The sequence below is a fragment of the Salmo salar genome, chromosome ssa22, assembly GCF_905237065.1.
Source record: "Salmo salar chromosome ssa22, Ssal_v3.1, whole genome shotgun sequence".
Taxonomy (NCBI): Eukaryota; Metazoa; Chordata; class Actinopteri; order Salmoniformes; family Salmonidae; genus Salmo; species Salmo salar.
The window spans coordinates 61,238,314-61,262,489 of record NC_059463.1 but is presented as its reverse complement, the minus strand read 5'-3'; the positions used below and the strand labels follow the sequence as shown (position 1 = coordinate 61,262,489).

Sequence of the window (24,176 nt, the reverse complement as noted above, 5' to 3'; positions counted from 1 at the left end):
TCTTCACCTGCCGGCCCTGCCACCTGGACAGCTGATGGAACTTTGGAGTATTTCTGTCTGTAATAAAGCCCTTTTGTGGGGGAAAAACTAATTCTGATTGGCTGGGCCTGGCTCACAAGTGGGTGGACCTATGGCCAGAAGGTGTGCATTGTTGTGATTCTGAACAGTCATATAGCTAGCAATAATGACAAGAAGCTGCCTTGTGGGAGGAATGGTTGGTGTCTGGTTTCAGTTCGTTGCGTCTTGTTATTGTTACCATGTCTTGTTTTTGAGGTGTTTTGACTGTCGTCATATCAATGACGACTGTAAAAATGTATTTGAGAGACAAACATTTCTCATTGTGCAAATGTATTTATGTTTTCAATAAACATTCGGACACTAAATATAGTTTTACATGTCAACAATCCTAAGCCAACCAAGTCTTGTTTTTCCCCCATGGTTGCACAAGCGTTAATTTGGTTGCTAAACTTCTCTAGCAACAATGCAAAAAGAATTAACGGCTGGGTCGTGTCTGTAGCAACATGACCAAAATAATGAAGGACCAGGTTTTTGTACTGTACTTCAACAGCAGATGTACCAACATTGGATGGGTTGATTAGGAAAAAATGTGGCCTTAACACACACATGTACACACCGCACACGCCCAGTTTAACTGATTTAGCGTGTGTGTGTGTGTGTGTGTGTGTGTGTGTGTGTGTGTGTGTGTGTGTGTGTGTGCAGGGCACAGAGGTACAGATCTTTTGGATTTTTTTGAAAATTATATATACACAAAAGTATGTGGACACCCCTTCAAAGGAGCAACAACGGCTCAACCGCGAATTGGTAGGCCGCACGAGCTCACAGAACGGGACCGCCAAGTGCTGATGCGTGTAGAACGTCAATATCATCTGTCCTCGGTTGCAAAACTCACTACCGAGTTCCAAACTGCCTCTGGAAGCAACGTCAGCACAAGAAATGTTAGTCGGGAGATTCATGAAATGGCTTTCCATGGCCGAGCAGCCGCACACAAGCCTCAGATCACAATGCGCAATGCCAAACGTCTGCTGGAGTGGTGTAAAGCTCGCTGCCATGGGACTCTGGAGCAGTGGAAACGCGTTCTCTGGAGTGATGAATCAAGCTTCACCATCTGGCAGTCCGATGGACGAATCTGGCCAACTGTAAAGTTTGGTGGAGGAGGAATAATGGTCTGGGGCTGTTTTTCATGGTTCGGGCCCCTTAGTTCCAGTGAAGGGAAAACTTAACGCTACAGCATACAATGACATTCTAGACGATTCTGTGCTTCCAACTTTGTGGCAACAATTTGGGGAAGGCCCTTTCCTGTTTCAGCATGACAATTCCCCCATGCACAAAGCGAGGTCCATACAGAAATTGTTTGTCGAGATCGGTGTGTAAGAACTTGACTGGCATGTACAGAGCCCTGACCTCGACCCCATCGAACACCTTTGGGATGAATTGGAACGCCGACTGCGAGCCAGGACTAATCACCCAACATCAGTGCCCGACCTCCCTAATGCTCTTGTGGCTGAATGGAAGCAAGTCCCTGCAGCAATGTTCCAACATCTAGTGGAAAGCCTTCCCAGAAGAGTGGAGGCTGTTATAGCAGCAAAGTGGGACCAACTCCATATTAATGCCCATGATTTTGGAATGAGGTGTTTGACGAGCAGGTGTCCACATACTTTTGGTCATGTAGTTTTTATTTATTTATTTATTTATTTATTTACAGTTGAAGTCGGAAGTTTACATACACACTTAGGTTGGAGTCATTAAAACTTGTTTTTCAACCACTCCACAAATTTCTTGTGAACAAACTATAGTTTCGGCAAGTCGGTAAAGGACATCTACTTTGTGCATGACGCAAGTAATTTTTCCAACAATTGTTTACAGACAGATTATTTCACTTATAACTCACTGTATCACAATTCCAGTGGGTCAGAAGTTTACATACACTAAGTTCACTGTGCCTTTAAACAGCTTGGATAATAATTATTCAGCAATAAAATTGCCCTTTTTTATAATAAAAGCATAATCACATTTGCTGTCACTTTTGATAATGGTGTTTTCCGCTAATGGAACATTTTGCGCTTACAGTCTACTGCCATGTTTATCAACATTTTAAGTTTAACGGTCTGATCTGTTGCATCAGCCACATTGCGTAAAAAAAAAATTTTTTTTGGGGGATGCAAGTGGTTGTATTCATTTGGGATCTATCCTATCCCACAACTGTCCCAGACTATGTTCGGAATATTGATTTTCGCACAGTACAAAAGTAATCTATTCTATGGGGGATAGTAGATTGACATAGGGCTAGTGCTTTTGCCATTCGTTAGGCCTACTCATCTTGTTGGCTGACGAAAAGTAAATGTGGACAGTTCTTCCAATATGCTCCTCGGAATTGGATAATGCTGCGCGCAGTTGCGTCCCCGATGTGTCTGTCTTCACTTGTAGCCTGTGAGGAAAGACCCAATCAGGTGACGGAGCAGCACTCCGGGAAAAGCGCACAACGGCCACTGGCCGCAAAAGGGCATGGATTTCTTTATTTATTTTTTTATTTTTTTAGGGTGCGTTATGGCCACAAAGAGGGGATGCCGCCGTGAAATTCGAGTCTGTATCAAGTGTCAAATTGTGACTCAGTGATTGAATGAAGTAAGCAGAGCCTTTTTTTTTTTTTTTTTTAAAGCTACTTTTTTTTTCAAATCATCGTTAGTCGCATCAGGCAGCCTAAAAAATAAATTAGAAATGTCTAAACATATAGCCCAATGTTTGTAGAACAACTTTCTATTTTATTCAACTTTGTTCAATTGTATTCTTCATACTAGAAAATGATATAAAATAATACCAGGGAATTCTAAGCCAAATTTTGTCTGCTAAATGAACTAGTGTAGCCCACAGCCACATGGCACAGTCAGATCAGGACCTGCTAAATGAACTAGTGTAGCCCACAGCCACATCAGGACCTGCTAAATGAACTAGTGTAGCCCACAGCCACATCAGGACCTGCTAAATGAACTAGTGTAGCCCACAGCCACATCAGGACCTGCTAAATGAACTAGTGTAGTCCACAGCCACATCAGGACCTGCTAAATGAACTAGTGTAGTCCACAGCCACATCAGGACCTGCTAAATGAACTAGTGTAGCCCACAGCCACATCAGGACCTGCTAAATGAACTAGTGTAGCCCACAGCCACATCAGGACCTGCTAAATGAACTAGTGTAGCCCACAGCCACATGGCACAGTCAGATCAGGACCTAACATCAGGACAACTCAGAGGATGCTATTCTGTTCTTCTGAAATAGACTACATTTTCTTCATATGTTTCTTTAGACCTGTCTAAAATAAATAATGGATTTATTGTGATGGTGTAGGATATATTACATGGATTTATTGTGATGGTGTAGGTAGACTATATTACATGGATTTATTGTGATGGTGTAGGATATATTACATGGATTTATTGTGATGGTGTAGGATATATTACATGGATTTATTGTGATGGTGTAGGTAGACTATATTACATGGATTTATTGTGATGGTGTAGGTAGACTATATTACATGGATTTATTGTGATGGTGTAGGATATATTACATGGATTTATTGTGATGGTGTAGGTAGACTATAGTACATGGATTTATTGTGATGGTGTAGGTAGACTATAGTACATGGATTTATTGTGAAGGTGTAGGTAGACTATATTACATGGATTTATTGTGATGGTGTAGGATATATTACATGGATTTATTGTGAAGGTGTAGGTAGACTATATTACATGGATTTATTGTGAAGGTGTAGGTAGACTATATTACATGGATTTATTGTGATGGTGTAGGTAGACTATATTACATGGATTTATTGTGATGGTGTAGGTAGACTATATTACATGGATTTATTGTGATGGTGTAGACTATAGTACATGGATTTATTGTGATGGTGTAGGTAGACTATATTACATGGATTTATTGTGATGGTGTAGGTAGACTATATTACATGGATTTATTGTGATGGTGTAGGATATATTACATGGATTTATTGTGAAGGTGTAGGTAGACTATATTACATGGATTTATTGTGAAGGTGTAGGTAGACTATATTACATGGATTTATTGTGATGGTGTAGACTATATTACATGGATTTATTGTGAAGGTGTAGGTAGACTATATTACATGGATTTATTGTGATGGTGAAGGTAGACTATATTACATGGATTTATTGTGATGGTGTAGGTAGACTATATTACATGGATTTATTGTGATGGTGTAGGTAGACTATATTACATGGATTTATTGTGATGGTGTAGGTAGACTATATTACATGGATTTATTGTGAAGGTGTAGGTAGACTATATTACATGGATTTATTGTGATGGTGTAGACTATAGTACATGGATTTATTGTGATGGTGTAGGTAGACTATATTACATGGATTTATTGTGATGGTGTAGGTAGACTATATTACATGGATTTATTGTGATGGTGTAGGTAGACTATATTACATGGATTTATTGTGATGGTGTAGGTAGACTATATTACATGGATTTATTGTGATGGTGTAGGTAGACTATATTACATGGATTTATTGTGATGGTGTAGGTAGACTATATTACATGGATTTATTGTGATGGTGTAGGTAGACTATATTACATGGATTTATTGTGATGGTGTAGGTAGACTATATTACATGGATTTATTGTGATGGTGTAGGTAGACTATATTACATGGATTTATTGTGGTGGTGTAGGTAGACTATATTACATGGATTTATTGTGATGGTGTAGGTAGACTATATTACATGGATTTATTGTGAAGGTGTAGGTAGACTATATTACATGGATTTATTGTGATGGTGTAGACTATATTACATGGATTTATTGTGATGGTGTAGGTAGACTATATTACATGGATTTATTGTGATGGTGTAGGTAGACTATATTACATGGATTTATTGTGATGGTGTAGGTAGACTATATTACATGGATTTATTGTGATGGTGTAGGTAGACTATATTACATGGATTTATTGTGATGGTGTAGGTAGACTATATTACATGGATTTATTGTGATGGTGTAGGTAGACTATATTACATGGATTTATTGTGATGGTGTAGGTAGACTATATTACATGGATTTATTGTGATGGTGTAGGTAGACTATATTACATGGATTTATTGTGATGGTGTAGGTAGACTATATTACATGGATTTATTGTGGTGGTGTAGGTAGACTATATTACATGGATTTATTGTGGTGGTGTAGGTAGACTATATTACATGGATTTATTGTGAAGGTGTAGGTAGACTATATTACATGGATTTATTGTGATGGTGTAGGTAGACTATATTACATGGATTTATTGTGATGGTGTAGGTAGACTATATTACATGGATTTATTGTGATGGTGTAGGTAGACTATATTACATGGATTTATTGTGAAGGTGTAGACTATAGTACATGGATTTATTGTGAAGGTGTAGACTATAGTACATGGATTTATTGTGATGGTGTAGGTAGACTATATTACATGGATTTATTGTGAAGGTGTAGACTATAGTACATGGATTTATTGTGAAGGTGTAGGTAGACTATATTACATGGATTTATTGTGATGGTGTAGGTAGACTATAGTACATGGATTTATTGTGAAGGTGTAGGTAGACTATATTACATGGATTTATTGTGATGGTGTAGGTAGACTATAGTACATGGATTTATTGTGAAGGTGTAGGTAGACTATAGTACATGGATTTATTGTGAAGGTGTAGGTAGACTATATTACATGGATTTATTGTGATGGTGTAGACTATATTACATGGATTTATTAGACTTTTTAAATGTAGATGTTCCTAAGGTCTGCATCAGTGGCTTGTAGACTGTGTGTGGAAGCCTGAAGATGTTAAATGTGTTCATGTTAATTAACGGTCAATTACCGTAAGACTGACAGTTATTTGCATGACAATCACCATCTGACGAAATTTCGTGACCGCCACAGCACTAGCTGTAAACGTAACAAAAGGTGGAAAAAGTCAAGGGGTCTGAATACTTTTGCTCAACTAAAGGTTTTGAGATTATGCTGCGGGACTTGGAGGTAATTTGTGGTTTAATACGGTACCCTGCGTCACTGCTTCATTGCTCCAGACCACCACAAGGGGGAGTTAGAGCACTGATTATGCTTTTAGATCCCAAGGTGCTACTGTGTCTCTAACTGAAAATGAATGGGCGACATAAACCAAATAGAATTGTGCACGACTTCAGTATTACTTACTAAAACTGTTGTTACACTAAGGTTTTTATTCTAAGAGAAACTTAGACTACAATTAAGGTATGGAAATGTTAGGATTATTTTGCTCTTACTGCAGTACTGTAGCCTACTCCCAACCAGTCGTGTTGTACAGCGCCCGAGTGGCGCAGCGGTCTAAGACACTGCAGTACTGTAGCCTACTCCCGACCAGTCGTGTTGTACAGCGCCCGAGTGGCGCAGCGGTCTAAGACACTGCAGTACTGTAGCCTACTCCCGACCAGTCGTGTTGTACAGCGCCCGAGTGGCGCAGCGGTCTAAGACACTGCAGTACTGTAGCCTACTCCCGACCAGTCGTGTTGTACAGCGCCCGAGTGGCGCAGCGGTCTAAGACACTGCAGTACTGTAGCCTACTCCCGACCAGTCATGTTGTACAGCGCCCGAGTGGCGCAGCGATCTAAGACACTGCAGTACTGTAGCCTACTCCCGACCAGTCGTGTTGTACAGTGCCCGAGTGGCGCAGCGATCTAAGACACTACATCGCAGTGCAAACCGCCCTGCTACAGATGCTGTTTCAATACCCGTGCCGGCCGCGACTGGGAGCCATGTGGCGACTCTAAATAATAACAAACTGACTTTATTTACAAATTAGTAACAATGTCTCACCCCATGTTCAACAATGGCCTTTATCTCGCTCACTTTACGTTATTTGAAAACCAAATAATCTCCAAAATATATATATTTTTTTTTATACAAATTAATTATTAGTAATTTAGAATGATATAAAAGCCCGTTGGATTTTCTCACAGATGTATTATTAACCCTGGTATTAGCGGGACAATATATATTCGTCATGGCTCCCGAGTGGCGCACAATGGGATTTCAGTTTTCCAGCTGTATCCACTGAGATGGCACAATGGGATTGCCTTGCCGTTCTCCAGCTGTATCCACTGAGATGGCACAATGGGATTTCAGTTCTCCAGCTGTATTCACTGAGACAGCACAATGGGATTGCCTTGCAGTTCTCCAGCTGTATCCACTGAGATGGCACAATGGGACTGCCTTGCCGTTCTCCAGCTGTATCCACTGAGATGGCACAATGGGATTGCCTTGCAGTTCTCCAGCTGTATCCACTGAGATGGCACAATGGGATTGCCTTGCCGTTCTCCAGCTGTATCCACTGAGATGGCACAATGGGACTGCCTTGCCGTTCTCCAGCTGTATCCACTGAGATGGCACAATGGGATTGCCTTGCCGTTCTCCAGCTGTATCCACTGAGATGGCACAATGGGATTGCCTTGCAGTTCTCCAGCTGTATCCGAGGGCCTGGGGTACGGGATGGGCCGCAGAGCCACGCACAGAAGACGGACCTAGCCCATGGGGAAGAGAGGATGAGGAAGGGGGAGTGTACCCCCACCCCGCCACACTGGGTAGCACAGAGCAACGCTTTAAGGGGCAGTGAGTGCACTAATAATGGTACTGTGCACTAATAATGGTACTGTGCACTAATAATGGCCTCGGCATCTACATAAAGCTGAGTGACTCAGTCATATAGCCTCAGCACCTACATAAAGCTGAGTGACTCAGTCATATAGCCTCAGGCACCTACATAAAGCTGAGTGACTCAGTCATATAGCCTCAGGCAGCTACATAAAGCTGAGTGACTCAGTCATATAGCAGCACCTACATAAAGCTGAGTGACTCAGTCATATAGCCTCAGGCACCTACATAAAGCTGAGTGACTCAGTCATATAGCCTCAGGCAGCTACATAAAGCTGAGTGACTCAGTCATATAGCTCAGCACCTACATAAAGCTGAGTGACTCAGTCATATAGCAGCACCTACATAAAGCTGAGTGACTCAGTCATATAGCCTCAGGCAGCTACATAAAGCTGAGTGACTCAGTCATATAGCAGCACCTACATAAAGCTGAGTGACTCAGTCATATAGCCTCAGGCACCTACATAAAGCTGAGTGACTCAGTCATATAGCAGCACCTACATAAAGCTGAGTGACTCAGTCATATAGCAGCACCTACATAAAGCTGAGTGACTCAGTCATATAGCCTCAGGCACCTACATAAAGCTGAGTGACTCAGTCATATAGCCTCAGGCACCTACATAAAGCTGAGTGACTCAGTCATATAGCAGCATCTACATCAAGCTGAGTGACTCAGTCATATAGCCTCAGGCAGCTACATAAAGCTGAGTGACTCAGTCATATAGCAGCACCTACATAAAGCTGAGTGACTCAGTCATATAGCCTCAGCACCTACATAAAGCTGAGTGACTCAGTCATATAGCAGCACCTACATAAAGCTGAGTGACTCAGTCATATAGCCTCAGGCAGCTACATAAAGCTGAGTGACTCAGTCATATAGCAGCACCTACATAAAGCTGAGTGACTCAGTCATATAGCCTCAGGCACCTACATAAAGCTGAGTGACTCAGTCATATAGCCTCAGGCACCTACATAAAGCTGAGTGACTCAGTCATATAGCCTCAGGCACCTACATAAAGCTGAGTGACTCAGTCATATAGCAGCACCTACATAAAGCTGAGTGACTCAGTCATATAGCCTCAGGCAGCTACATAAAGCTGAGTGACTCAGTCATATAGCAGCACCTACATAAAGCTGAGTGACTCAGTCATATAGCCTCAGGCAGCTACATAAAGCTGAGTGACTCAGTCATATAGCCTCAGGCAGCTACATAAAGCTGAGTGACTCAGTCATATAGCCTCAGCACCTACATAAAGCTGAGTGACTCAGTCATATAGCAGCACCTACATAAAGCTGAGTGACTCAGTCATATAGCCTCAGGCACCTACATAAAGCTGAGTTACTCAGTCATATAGCAGCACCTACATAAAGCTGAGTGACTCAGTCATATAGCCTCAGGCAGCTACATAAAGCTGAGTGACTCAGTCATATAGCAGCACCTACATAAAGCTGAGTGACTCAGTCATATAGCAGCACCTACATAAAGCTGAGTGACTCAGTCATATAGCCTCAGGCAGCTACATAAAGCTGAGTGACTCAGTCATATAGCAGCACCTACATAAAGCTGAGTGACTCAGTCATTCTAAGGCTTTGGATCAAAATAAAGAAGTACCAAACGGTCTTTCTGATAGTCTTTTTAATAAATAAATGTTTTGTATCCTGACCTGGACACCATGTACAATTTGGCTCTAGCCAATTAGCATAATTTATCTGAGATCGAAAAAAAAATATTTCAGGAATGTTAATCTTAACGGCTGTGATTGGTTGCAATTTCAGTTTAATCCTCCAGAAAATACATTTGTATTTGTATTGCTTTTAAATCTTTTTAATACATTTTTATCTTATTTAACACTTTGTTCTAGCTAGCTATTTGTGTAGGTAGCTATCAAGTAAACACAATGATAAGTGATCAATTTTTCATTTTGGAAGAGTCAGCTTTTTAACCCACCATGGCCCTTAATTTTTAATTGTTTTTACATTGTAGTAAAACAAAATCTCATTTGATATGCATTTTGACATAAAATTACTAGTTTTTTGAAAGTGGAATGACTCTGGTAACCTCGCTGTAATGACTGACTGCCACCCAGAGAGGGGGCCACTACACCACAAACAGAGATTCCTTTCTCTCTGCCACTGTATTACCACAGACCTTGGTTATACGGTTAATGTGGATGTCTCCTTGAGGTTTGGGTTAACTGTGATAAAATGAGAGTACTGTTGATAATGTGACCCTGCAATAAACTAGTGTCCTGTCCAGGGGGTGTCCTGGTACATCAAGCTGCCTCACTACAGAAACAGTGAGGCAGCTTGACTAGTGTCCTGTCCAGGGGGTGTCCTGGTACACCAAGCTGTCTCACTACAGAAACAGGAGATGGACTAGTGTCCTGTCCAGGGGGTGTCCTGGTACACCAAGCTGTCTCACTACAGAAACAGGAGATGGACTAGCGTCCTGTCCAGGGGGTGTCCTGGTACATCAAGCTGTCTCACTACAGAAACAGGAGATGGACTAGTGTCCTGTCCAGGGGGTGTCCTGGTACACCAAGCTGTCTCACTACAGAAACAGGAGATGGACTAGTGTCCTGTCCAGAGGGTGTCCTGGTACACCAAGCTGTCTCACTACAGAAACGGGAGATGGGATCCTTTTGAGCCTTTCTGGCTTTCTTTTCTTAATGATAACGTGTGTGTGTGTGTGTGTGTGTGTGTGTGTGTGTGTGTGTGTGTGTGTGTGTGTGTGTGTGTGTGTGTGTGTGTGTGTGTGTGTGTGTGTAGATGCTGCAGGACTGTGCGAAGGCTCGGAGGGAGGTGGATCTTCACGGTAGGGCGTCGCCCTGTTCCACCATCGTGCGCATCGTGGACGTCTTTGAAAACCTCTACCAGGGCAGGAAGTGTCTGCTCATAGTCATGGAGTGGTGGGTCCTACGCTACATTTAAAAAAAATACACAAATGTGGGATAAAATAAAAAAAGAGAGGATTGTGAGGGAAATTCGAGAGAGACAGTGGTTTATATGTTTTCTTAAATATGTTTATTTTCTCTATTATGCTGTGTTGTAGTCTACTGTATCACTCAGGATGGATCTTTCCACTGCTGTAATGGGGTCATTAAACTAAACCAGACATCTCCCATAGTAGAATAATTGACCTATTTAGTTGGCTTGTTGTGTTTTCTATGTGAGATAAATATTCCTCACGAGGTGCAATCAAGTTGCGAGAGCCCGTAGGAGGGGGCGTCGTACAGAGCCCGCAGGAGGGGGCGTCGTATAGAGCCCGCAGGAGGGGGCGTCGTATAGAGCCCGCAGGAGGGGGCGTCGTATAGAGCCCGTAGGAGGGAGCATCGTATAGAGCCCGTAGGAGGGGGTGTCGTATAGAGGGGGCGTCGTACAGAGCCCGTAGGAGGGGGCGTCGTACAGAGCCCGCAGGAGGGGGCGTCGTACAGAGCCCGCAGGAGGGGGCGTCGTACAGAGCCCGCAGGAGGGGGCGTCGTACAGAGCCCGCAGGAGGGGGCGTCGTACAGAGCCCGCAGGAGGGGGCGTCGTACAGAGCCCGCAGGAGGGGGCGTCGTACAGAGCCCGCAGGAGGGGGCGTCGTACAGAGCCCGTAGGAGGGGGCGTCGTACAGAGCCCGCAGGAGGGCACGGCTAGGGATACCGTCTGGGCCGTCAGAGTAGCATGTTGTTATTGAAGCTGATAGTAAAGTCCTACTGTAGCATGTTGAGTTAAATTTAGCTGATAGTAAAGTCCTACTGTAGCATGTTGCGTTAAATGAAGCTGATAGTAAAGTCCTACTGTAGCATGTTGTTAACCTGTTGGGGATAGGGGGCAGTATTTGCACGGCCGGATAAAAAAACGTACCCGATTTAATCTGGTTACTACTCCTGCCCAGTAACTAGAATATGCATATAATTGTTTGATTTGGATAGAAAACACCCTAATGTTTCTAAAACGGTTTGAATGGTGTCTGTGAGTATAACAGAACTCATTTGGCAGGCCAAAACCTGAGAAGATTCCAAACAGGAAGCGCTCTCTCTGACCATTTCATGGCCTTCTTGATCATCTCTATCCAAAACAGGGGATCTCTGGCATGACGTGACATTTTCTAACGCTCCCATAGGCTCTCAGAAGGCGCCAGAAAGCTGAATGGTGGCTTTGCAGGCCATGGCTGAAAAACATTAGCGCATTTTGTAAGTGGTCGATCTGAGGACAATGAGACTGGAGGCGCGTGCACGAGCCGACACCATGTTTACTTTCTCTCTCTTTGAACGAAAACAACCACTCCCGGTCGGAATATTATCGCTTTTTTACGAGAAAAATGGCATAAAAATTGATTTTAAACAGCGGTTGACATGCTTCGAAGTACGGTAATGGAATATTTAGAATTTTTTTGTCACGAAACGCGTCGGGCGCGTAACCCTTATTTACCCTTCGGATAGTGACTTGAACGCACGAACAAAACGCCGCTATTTCGATATAACTATGGATTATTTGGAACCAAACCAACATTTGTTATTGAAGTAGCAGTCCTGAGAGTGCATTCTGACGAAGAACACCAAAGGTAATCAAACTTTTCTAATAGTAAATCGGAGTTTGGTGAGGGCTAAACTTGGTGGGTATCTAAATAGCTAGCCCTGTGATGCCGGGCTATCTACTCAGAATATTGCAAAATGTGCTTTCACCGAAAAGCTATTTTAAAATCGGACATAGCGAGTGCATAAAGGAGTTCTGTATCTATAATTATTAAAATAATTGTTATGCTTTTTGTGAACGTTTATCGTGAGTAATTTAGTAAATTCACCGGAAGTGTTCGGTGGGAATGCTAGTCACATGCTAGTCACATGCTAATGTAAAAAGCTGGTTTTTGATATAAATATGAACTTGATTGAACAAAACATGCATGTATTGTATAACATAATGTCCTAGGTGCGTCATCTGATGAAGATCATCAAAGGTTAGTGCTGCATTTAGCTGTGGTTTGGGTTTATGTGACATTATATGTTAGCTTGAAAAATGGGTGTCTGATTATTTCTGGCTTGGTACTCTGCTGACATAATCTAATGTTTTGCTTTCGTTGTAAAGCCTTTTTGAAATCGGACAGTGTGGTTAGATTAACGAGAGTCTTGTCTTTTAAAATGCTGTAAAATAGTCATATGTTTGAAAAATTGAAGTAATAGCATTTCTAAGGTATTTGAATAACGCGCCACGGGATCACACTGGCTGTTGAGTAGGTGGGGCGTCCCACTGGCCCAGAGAGGTTAAATTAAGCTGATAGTAAAGTCCTACTGTAGCATGTTGAGTTAAATGAAGCTGATAGTAAAGTCCTACTGTAGCATGTTGAGTTAAATGAAGCTGATCCGTTTCTCCTAAACCAGCTCTGTTGACTTTTGTTCTATTTCCACTAACGAGGCGTGAGAGATATCAAACCACCAAACTTCTTCTACCTCTCTCTCTCTCTCTCTCACACACACACACACACACACACACACACGTGTGCACATTCTCATAGTGTGGCTGATCTCTGTAACTTGGGGATGGTGTTTTTTGTGGTCACAGCATTTACAGCAGTAGCAGCGGTTTTCAATAGCTTTCCATGACCGTCACAGCGTTCAATGTTAGAAGAAAATGCACTACATTTTCAATGCATTTTTCTTAATTGTGTTTTTCAGGTTGTCTGTTCACATGACTGGTGCAGTTAATTAAGATGGTCTGTCTGTCTGTCTGTCTCACTGTCTAGCTGTCTCGCTGTGTCTGTCTAGCTGTCTGTGTCTGTCTGTCTCGCTGTGTGTGTCTGTCTGTCTGTCTCGCTCTGTGTGTCTGTCTGTCTGTCTCGCTCTGTGTGTCTGTCTGTCTGTCTCGCTCTGTGTGTCTGTCTGTCTGTCTCGCTCTGTCTGTCTGTCTGTCTCGCTCTGTCTGTCTCGCTCTGTCTGTCTGTCTGTCTCGCTCTGTCTGTCTGTCTGTCTGTCTCGCTCTGTCTGTCTGTCTCGCTCTGTCTGTCTGTCTCGCTCTGTCTCGCTCTGTCTGTCTGTCTCGCTCTGTCTGTCTGTGTCTGTCTCGCTCTGTCTGTCTGTCTGTCTCGCTCTGTCTGTCTGTCTCGCTCTGTCTGTCTGTCTCGCTGTGTGTCTGTGTGTCTGTCTGTCTGTCTCGCTGTGTGTCTGTCTGTCTGTCTCGCTGTGTGTCTGTCTGTCTCGCTCTGTCTGTCTGTCTGTCTGTCTGTCTGCCTCGCTCTGTCTGTCTGTCTGCCTCGCTCTGTCTGTCTGTCTGTCTGTCTCGCTCTGTCTGTCTGTCTGTCTATCTGCCTCGCTCTGTCTGTCTGTCTGCCTCGCTCTGTCTGTCTGTCTGCCTCGCTCTGTCTGTCTGTCTGTCTGTCTGTCTGTCTGCCTCGCTGTCTGTCTGTCTGTCTGTCTGTCTGTCTGTCTGTCTGTCTGTCTGTCTGTCTGCCTCGCTGTCTGTCTGTCTGTCTGTCTGCCTCGCTGTCTGTCTCTGTCTGTCTGTCTGTCTCTGTCTGTCTGTCTGTCTGCCTGTCTGCCTCGCTGTCTCTCTCATTTCTTCTACCGTCTATTTTTTTCTCCTGTTTCTCTTTCTGATTGACTGAGACCCCTCGCCCTCTCTGGCAGCTTTCCACTAAACTAACCCCAGCTAGATGGGAGGGGGGTGTTGGGGTTAGTTTAGTGGAAAGCTGCCAGACACGAGATGTTCTCACACACACTTGGTTTTGTTTCAGACCCTTCCACCTGTAGCGTGCAGAGCGGGGTGTGTGTGTGTCTACCGCATCGGGGGGGACGAGATTAGATTTACTATAATTTGTGTATAACAAGTGTGTGTGTGTGTTTTTTTGTGTGTGTTTTTTGTGTGTGTGTGTGTGTGTGTGTGTGTGTGTGTGTGTGTGTGTGTGTGTGTGTGTGTGTGTGTGTTACAGCATGGATGGGGGAGAGCTGTTCAGTCGTATCCAGGACAGAGGAGACCAGGCCTTCACAGAGAGAGGTAGGACACACATAGACACAGAGGTAAAAACTTGATCTGTTTGCTAACTGTGTGTGTGTGTTATTTCAGAGGCCTCTGATATCATGAAGAGTATAGGAGAGGCCATTCAGTTCCTTCATGCCATCAACATCGCTCACAGAGATGTCAAGGTACCTGACCCCTAACCCTCATCCTCTAACCCCTCCTGATATCGCTGACTCTAAAATATGATTATATAACCATCTCTCTTTCTCTCCTCTCCTCTCTCTCTCCCTCTCCCTCCCTCTCCCTCCCTCTCTCTCCCCTCCCTCTCTCTCTCTCTCTCCCCTCTCTCTCTCCTCTCTCTCTCTCCTCTCTCTCTCTCTCCCCTCTCTCTCTCTCTCTCTCCCCTCTCTCTCTCTCTCTCTCTCTCTCTCTCTCTCTCTCTCTCTCTCTCTCTCTCTCTCTCTCTCTCTCTCTCTCTCTCTCTCTCTCTCTCTCTCTCTCCTGTAGCCAGAGAACCTACTGTATTTATCTAAGAGGCCTAATGCGCTGCTGAAACTGACAGACTTTGGTTTTGCTAAAGAGACGACCTCACACAACTCCCTGGTCACCCCCTGCTACACACCATACTATGTTGGTAAGGACCCACCCAGACCCACTCACACCCAGACCCACACCCAGACCCCCACTCACAGACCCACACCCAGACACAGAGCCACACCCAGACCCCCACACAGACCCACACCCAGACACAGACCCACACCCAGACACAGACCCACACCCAGACACAGACCCACACCCACTCACAGACCCACTCACAGACCCACACCCACTCACAGACCCACTCACAGACCCAGACCCACACCCACTCACACAGACCCACTCACAGACCCACACCCACACCCACTCACACAGACCCACTCACAGACCCACACCCACTCACAGACCCAGACCCACACCCACTCACCCAGACCCACTCACAGACCCACACCCACTCACAGACCCACACCCACTCACAGACCCACTCACAGACCCACTCACAGACCCACACCCACTCACAGACCCACTCACAGACCCAGACCCACACCCACTCACACAGACCCACTCACAGACCCACACCCACTCAGACCCAGACCCACTCACAGACCCACACCCACTCACAGACCCACACCCACTCACCCAGACCCACTCACAGACCCAGACCCACTCACAGACCCAGACCCACACCCACTCACACACACCCAGACCCACACACAGACCCAGACCCACACCCAGACCCAGACCACTCACAGACACAGACCCACACCCACCCACATAGACCCACACCCAGACCCACTCACAGACCCAGACCCACACCCACTCACACAGACCCACACCCAGACCCACTCATAGACCCATACACACTCATCTTGCTTGAACGAAACAGAATAGGATAGTTTAAAATCTTGAATTATCTCTGTCTCTTCAAAGGTGCTTTATGTGAAACATATGTTTACAAAGCAAATGAAATAAACAGAACAAAAAACAACAATTACAAATGAACAGTGAACATTACACGTGTTGTATTATCAGCCAGTGTTTTAACAATGTTGCAAACTAGTTGTATTACTAATAGTAAGGGAAGATAAATATAGGTGATGGGTATCTCTCTCTCTCCCTCTCCCTCTCTCCCTCTCTCGCTCCCTCTCTCTCTTCTCTCCCTCTCTCTCTTCTCTCCCTCTCTCTCTGTTTCTGTCTCTCTCTCCCTCTCTCTCTCTCTCTCTCTCTCTCTCTCTCTCTCTCTCTCTCTCTCCTCTCTCTCTCCCTCTCTCTCTCTCTCTCTCTCTCCCTCTCTCTCCCTCTCTCTCTCTCTCTCTCTCTCTCTCTCTCCCTTTCTCTCCCTCTCTCTCTCTCCCTCTCCCTCTCTCTCTCAGCTCCAGAGGTGTTGGGACCAGAGAAGTATGACAAGTCATGTGACATGTGGTCGCTAGGCGTCATCATGTACATCCTGTAAGTAACCTGTTAACTTTACACTCCGACCCCCATACAGTGGCAAGTCACAGTATCCACCCCCCTTGGCATTTTTTGGATACATTTTTTTGGAGGGGGGGGGGGTTGTATCATTTGATTTACACAACATGCCTAACCACTTTGAAGATGCAAAATATGTTTTATTGTGAAACAAACAAGAAATAAGACGCAAAAACAGGAAACTTGTGCGTGCATAACTATTCACCCCCCCAAAGTCAATACTTTGTAGAGCCACCTCTCTTGGGGTATGTCTCTATAAGCTTGGCACATCTAGCCACTGGGATTTTTACCCATTCTTCAAGGCAAAACTGCTCCAGCTCCTTGAAGTTGGATGGGTTCCGCTGGTGTACAGCAATCATTAAGTCATACCACAGATTCTCAATTGGATTCAGGTCTGGGCTTTGACTAGGCCATTCCAAGACATTTAAATGTTTCCTCTTAAACCACTCGAGTGTTGCTTTAGCAGTATGCTTAGGGTCATTGTCCTGCTGGAAGGTGAACCTCCGTCCCAGTCTCAAATCTCTAGAAGACGGAACCAGATTTCCCTTAAGAATATCCCTATATGTAGCACCATCCATCATTCCTTCAATTCTGACCAGTTTCCCAGTCCCTGCTGATGAAAAACATCCCCACTGCATGATGCTGCCACCACCATGCTTCACTGTGGGGATGGTGTTCTCGGGGTGATGAGAGGTGTTGGGTTTGCGCCAGACATAGTGTTTTCCTTGATGGCCAAAAAGCTCAATTTTAGTCTCACCTGACCAGAGTACCTTCTTCCATATGTTTGGGGAGTCTCCCACATGCCTTTTGGCAAACACCAAACATGTTTGCTTATTTTTTTCTTTAACCTCTTACATCTAGACGTTCCGCTAGCGGAACACCTGCTCCAATATCCAATGATGGGCGTGGCGCGAAATACAAACTCCTCTAAAATACAAAAACTTCAATTTTTCAAACATATGACTATTTCACAGCATTTTAAAGATAAGACTCTCCTTTATCTAACCACACTGTCCGATTTCAAAAAGGCTTTACAACGAAAGCAAAACATTAGATTATGTCAGCAGAGTACCAAGCCAGAAATAATCAGACACCCATTTTTCAAGCTAGCATATAATGTCACAAAAACCCAGAAGACAGCTAAATGCAACACTAACCTTTGATGATCTTCATCAGATGACCACCCTAGGACATTATGTTATACAATACATGCATGTTTTGTTCAATCAAGTTCATATTTATATCAAAAACCAGCTTTTTTACATTAGCATGTGACGTTCAGAACTAGCATTCCCACCGCAAACTTCCGGGGAATTCGCTAACATTTTACTAAATTACTCACGATAAACGTTCACAAAAAGCATAACAATTATTTTAAGAATTATAGATACAGACCTCCTCTATGCCCTCGATATGTCCGATTTTAAAATAGCTTTTTGGTGAAAGCACATTTTGCAATATTCTAAGTACATAGCCCAGGCATCACGGGCTAGCTATTTAGACACCCGGCAAGTTTAGCACTCGCCAATATCAGATTTACTATTATAAAAGTTTCATTACCTTTTGTTGTCTTCGTCAGAATGCACTCCCAGGACTGCTACTTCAATAACAAATGTTGGTTTGGTCCAAAATAATCCATCGTTATATCCGAATAGCGGCGTTTTGTTCGTACGTCCCAGACACTGTCTGAAATGGTAAATCAGGGTCGTGCGCATGGCGCAATTCGTGACAAAAAAAATCTAAATATTCCATTACCGTACTTCGAAGCATGTCAACCACTGCTTAAAATCCATTTTTATGCCATATTTCTCGTAAAAAAGCGATAATATTCCGACCGGGAATGTCCATTTAGCTAAACTGAGGAAAGTAAACAAAGCTTTCGGTCGAGGCGGGCACGAGCCTGAGTCTCACAGTACTGTAACCAGCCACTACCCAAACGCGCTACTTTTGTTTTCAGCCAGAGCCTGCAAAGCCACGATTCAGCTTTTTACCGCCTTCTGAGACCCTATGGCAGCCGTAGGAAGTGTCACGGGACAGCTAAGATCCTCACTCTTCAATAAACAGAGACAAGAAGAACGACACCTTGTCAGACAGGCCACTTCCTGCCTGAAACCTTGTCAGGTTTTTGCCTGCCAAATGAGTTCTGTTATACTCACAGACACCATTCAAACAGTTTTAGAAACGTTGGAGTGTTTTCTATCCATATGTAATAAGTATATGCATATTCTAGTTACTGGGTAGGATTAGTAACCAGATTAAATCGGGTATGTTTTTTATCCAGCCGTGAAAATACTGCCCCCTAGCCATAACAGGTTAAGCAATGGCTTTTTTCTGGCCACTCTTCCGTAAAGCCCAGCTCTGTGGAGAGTACGACTTAAAGTGGTCCTATGGACAGATACTCCAGATACTTCCCTCATTAAAATGCTAATCATTTTATAACATTTTTGACATGCGTTTTTCTGGATTTTTTTGTTGTTATTCTGTCTCTCACAGTTCAAATAAACCTACCATTAAAATTATAGACTGATCATTTCTTTGTAAGTGGGCAAACGTACAAAATCAGCAGAGGATCAAATACTTTTCCCCCCCCACTGTATATACTGAGATCAGGTGACGGATCAGGTGAGACTTAGATTGCACACAGGTGGACTTTATTGAACTAATTATGTGACTTCTGAAGGTAATTGGTTGCACCAGATCTTATTTAGGGGCTTCATAGCAAAAGGGGGTGAATACATATGCACTCACTACTTTTCAGTTTTTAACAGTTTTACATTTTTTTGAAACAAGTTATTTTTTTCTATAGCATTATTATAGGGTTTTAAGCCTTTACACTCCTGTATATATCTGTATCATTATTATAGAAGCCTTTACACTCCTATATATATCTGTAGCATTATTATAGAAGCCTTTACACTCCTGTATATATCTGTAGCATTATTATAGAAGCCTTTACACTCCTGTATATATCTGTAGCATTATTATAGAAGCCTTTACACTCCTATATATATCTGTATCATTATTATAGAAGCCTTTACACTCCTATATATATCTGTAGCATTATTATAGAAGCCTTTACACTCCTGTATATATCTGTAGCATTATTATAGAAGCCTTTACACTCCTGTATATATCTGTATCATTATTATAGAAGCCTTTACACTCCTGTATATATCTGTAGCATTATTATAGAAGCCTTTACACTCCTGTATATATCTGTAGCATTATTATAGAAGCCTTTACACTCCTGTATATATCTGTAGCATTATTATAGAAGCCTTTACACTCCTATATATATCTGTAGCATTATTATAGGGTGTTAAGCCTTTACACTCCTGTATATATCTGTATCATTATTATAGGGTTTTAAGCCTTTACTCTCCTACCTGTCCTATGTGTTTCCTAAACGGGTTGTGTGTTTCTCAGCGGGTTGCGTGTTTCTCAGCGGGTTGTGTGTTTCTCAGCGGGTTGTGTGTTTCTCAGCGGGTTGTGTGTTTCTCAGCGGGTTGCGTGTTTCTCAGCGGGTTGCGTGTTTCTCAGCGGGTTGTGTGTTTCTAAACTGAATATTGAATGATTCTAGTCTCATCTCTCCTTCCTTCTAACCTTGGTTTTACTGTAACGGTCTGGCCATCTCTCTCTCCTCTCTTCTCTCTCTCTCCTCCCCCTCCTCCCCCGTCCTCCCCCAGGTTATGTGGTTATCCTCCGTTCTACTCTAACCACGGTCTGGCCATCTCTCTCTCTCCTCCCCTCCTCCCCCGTCCTCCCCCAGGTTATGTGGTTATCCTCCGTTCTACTCTAACCACGGTCTGGCCATCTCTCTCTCTCCTCCCCCTCCTCCCCCTCCTCCCCCAGGTTATGTGGTTATCCTCCGTTCTACTCTAACCACGGTCTGGCCATCTCTCTCTCTCCTCCCCCTCCTCCCCCTCCTCCCCCAGGTTATGTGGTTATCCTCCGTTCTACTCTAACCACGGTCTGGCCATCTCTCCTGGGATGAAGAAGAGAATCAGGATGGGACAATATGAGTTTCCAAACCCAGAGTGGTCCGACGTATCGGAGGAGGGTAAGTGTGCCTTTTATACTTAAATGTCCTTGTATAGTGGGCTTTTATAGTGTCCTTGTACAGTGTCCTTGTACAGTGTCCTTGTACAGTGTCCTTGTACAGTGTCCTATCAGTCTGATGTCTTGGGGGTAGAAGCTGTTCAGCAGTCTGATGGCTTGGGGCTAGAAGCTGTTCAGCAGTCTGATGGCTTGGAGGTAGAAGCTGTTCAGCAGTCTGATGGCTTGGGGATAGAAGTTGTTCAGCAGTCTGATGGCTTGGGGGTAGAAGCTGTTCAGCAGACTGATGGCTTGGGGGTAGAAGCTGTTCAGCAGTCTGATGGCTTGGGGGGTAGAAGCTATTCAGCAGTCTGATGGCTTGGGGGTAGAAGCTGTTCAGCAGTCTTATGGCTTGGGGGTAGAAGCTGTTCAGCAGTCTGATGGCTTGGGGGTAGAAGCTGTTCAGCAGTCTGATGGCTTGGGGGTAGAAGCTGTTCAGCAGTCTGATGGCTTGGAGGTAGATGCTGTTCAGCAGTCTGATGGCTTGGGGGTAGAAGCTGTTCAGCAGTCTTATGGCTTGGGGGTAGAAGCTGTTCAGCAGTCTGATGGCTTGGGGGTAGAAGCTGTTCAGGAATATTTTGGTCCACACTTGGCGCTCTGGTACGTGGTAATTCACATAGTGTACTTCGCCATCCTGCATTTCCACAATGTAAATGTACCTTTTAGTATTTGCTCAGTTCTATTTTGTGTGTGTGCCTGCGTAGCCAAGCAGCTGATCAGGACCCTGCTGAAGACCGAGCCCACACAGAGAATGACCATCACAGAGTTCATGAACCATCCATGGATCAACGTGAGTTTCTCTCTCCTCTCCACTCCTCTCTCCTCTCCCCTGCCTCTCCTCTCCTCTCTCTCCTCTCCCCTGTCTCTCTCTCTCCTCTCCCCTGTCTCTCTCTCCTCTCCCCTGTCTCTCTCTCTCCTCTCCCCTGTCTCTCTCTCACTCTGTCCCATTGTCTCTCTCTCTCTCTCTCTCTCTCTCTCTCTCTCTCTCTCTCTCTCTCTCTCTCTCTCTCTCTCTCTCTCTCTCTCTCTGCATATAAATGGATGAGAGCGCTTCCTACTGCCTGAGCTATGTTGTTGATGTAAATTGAGAAGAGCGTGGGGCCTAGGATCAAGCCTTGGGGTACTCCCTTGATGACAGGCAGTGGCTGAGACAGCAGATTTTTCTGACTTTATACACTGCACTCTTATAGAGAGGTAGTTAGCAAACCAGGCCAAAGACCCCTCAGAGACACCAGTACTCCTTATCCGGCCCACAAGAATGGAACGGTCTACCTTATCAAAAGCTTTGGCCAAGTCAATAAAAATAGCAGCACAAAAACCGGCTGAATATAAGACTGTATCATGGAGCGGTAGGATGTTTTGTTAAACAGAAAACATATTCCCTTACTTTAATCTTACCAGTCCATTTTCAAGTATTGATGAAGCTATCGTGATTTGGCAGGAATGTAGCTTGTCTACAGTTTGGTTAGTGTATTCCATCAGTTGGATACGTTTTTATTGGAAGACAATTCTGCAGAGGGAGGGAGGTACGATCGGATGGAACTGTTGTGAGAAACGGAGGGAAAAGAGAATGTAGGGAGAAGAACTGTCATCACTTGGTATATTTTCAGTTGTGAGTCGCTATTGGTCAGGAACACTAGAGTCAACGTTTCGAGAAAACAAAATGTCACCTGTCTGGAGCAGATTCCAGATTCCGCCTACTGTGTGACAACGATAGAACTTCATTGCCCCCTAGTGGTCAAAAATATTGTATGTGTAGTTTTATAAAAATGATCATATCGGGGCCGAAGGCAATTCCACAAGCTGTGCCACAACCGCCCGTGACCGGGAGTCCCATATGGCGCCACACAATTGGCCCAGCGTCGTCCGGGTTAGGGGAGGGGTTTGGCCAGGTGGGCTTTACTTGGCTCAACGCGCTCTTGCGACTCCTTGTGGCGGGCTGGGCATCTGCAGGCTGACTTTGGTCGTCAGTTGAACGGTGTTTCCTCCGACACTATTGGTGCAGCCGGCTTCCGAGTTAAGCGGTTTGGCGAGTCATGTTTCAGCATGACTCGACCTCAGCCTCTCCCGAGCCCGTTGGGGAGTTGCAGCGATGAGACAAGATCGCAATTGGATATCACGAAATTGGGGAGAAAAAGGGGGGTAAAATACAAAATATATATAATATATAATATTATATATATACACTACCGTTCAAAAGTTTGGGGTCACTTAGAAATGTCCTTGTTTTTGAAAGAAAAGCTCATTTTTGGTCCATTTAAAAAAAAAACATCACATTGATCAGAAATACAGTGTAGACATTGTTAATGTTGTAAATGACTATTGTAGCTGGAAACGGCTGATTTTTTTTAATGGAATATCTACATAGGCGAACAGAGGTCCATTATCAGCAACCATCACTCCTGTGTTCCAATGGCACGTTGTGTTAGCTAATCCAAGTTTATAATTTTAAAAGGCTAATTTATCATTAGAAAACCCTTTTGCAATTATGTTAGCACAGCTGAGAACTGTTGTCCTGATTAAAGAAGCAATAAAACTGCCCTTCTTTAGGCTAGTTGAGTATCTGGAGCATCAGCATTTGTGGGTTCGATTACAGGCTCAAAATGGCCAGAAACAAAGAACTTTCTTCTGAAACTCATCAGTCTGTTCTTGTACTGAGAAATGAAGGCTATTCCATGCGGGAAACTGAAGATCTCGTACAACGCTGTGAACTACTCCCTTCATGGAACAGCGCAAACTGGCTCTAACCAGAATAGAAAGAGGAGTGGGAGGCCCCGGTGTACAACTGAGCAAGAGGACAAGTACATTAGTGTCTAGTTTGAGAAACAGACACCTCACCAGTCCTCAACTGGCAGCTACATTAAATAGTACCCACAAAACACCAGTCTCAATGTCAACAGTGAAGAGGCGACTCAGGGATGCTGGCCTTCTAGGCAGAGGTTGCAAAGAAAAAGACATATCCCAAACTGGCCAATAAAAATAAAAGATTAAGATGGGCGAAGAGAACACTGACACTGGACAGAGGGAAAAAGTGTTACGAAATATAAGTTTGAGGTGTTCGGATCACAAAGAAGAACATTCGTGAGACGCAGAAAAATGAAAAGATGCTGAAGGACTGAACCATCTGTCATCATGGTGGAGGCAATGTGATGGTCTGGGGGTGCTTTGGTGGTGGTAAAGTGGGAGATTTGTACAGGGTGAAAGGGATCTTGAAGAAGGAAGGCTATCACTCCATTTTGCAACGCCATGCCATACCCTGTGGACGGCACTTAATTGGAGCCAATTTCCTCCTACAACAGGACAATGACCCAAAGCACAGCTCCAAACTATGCAAGAACTATTTAGGGAAGAAGCAGTCAGCTGGTATTCTGTCTATAATGGAGTGGCCAGCACCGTCACCGGATCTCAACC

General features: G+C 44.1%; 1 protein-coding gene across 2 annotated transcripts in view; it reads left to right on the top strand.

Annotated features, from left to right (window-relative positions):
* The window catches only part of LOC106583822 (MAP kinase-activated protein kinase 2), a 42,972-nt gene that overhangs the window by 15,185 nt on the left and 3,611 nt on the right, over window positions 1-24,176 (top strand). For both annotated transcript variants that reach the window (XM_014168421.2, XM_014168419.2), the window contains exons 2-8: window positions 10,497-10,636; window positions 14,635-14,699; window positions 14,769-14,848; window positions 15,171-15,297; window positions 16,574-16,649; window positions 20,606-20,730; window positions 21,470-21,555. In XM_014168421.2, coding sequence (XP_014023896.2) covers window positions 10,497-10,636; window positions 14,635-14,699; window positions 14,769-14,848; window positions 15,171-15,297; window positions 16,574-16,649; window positions 20,606-20,730; window positions 21,470-21,555 — 699 coding nt within the window. The remainder of the gene's footprint in view (window positions 1-10,496; window positions 10,637-14,634; window positions 14,700-14,768; window positions 14,849-15,170; window positions 15,298-16,573; window positions 16,650-20,605; window positions 20,731-21,469; window positions 21,556-24,176) is intronic.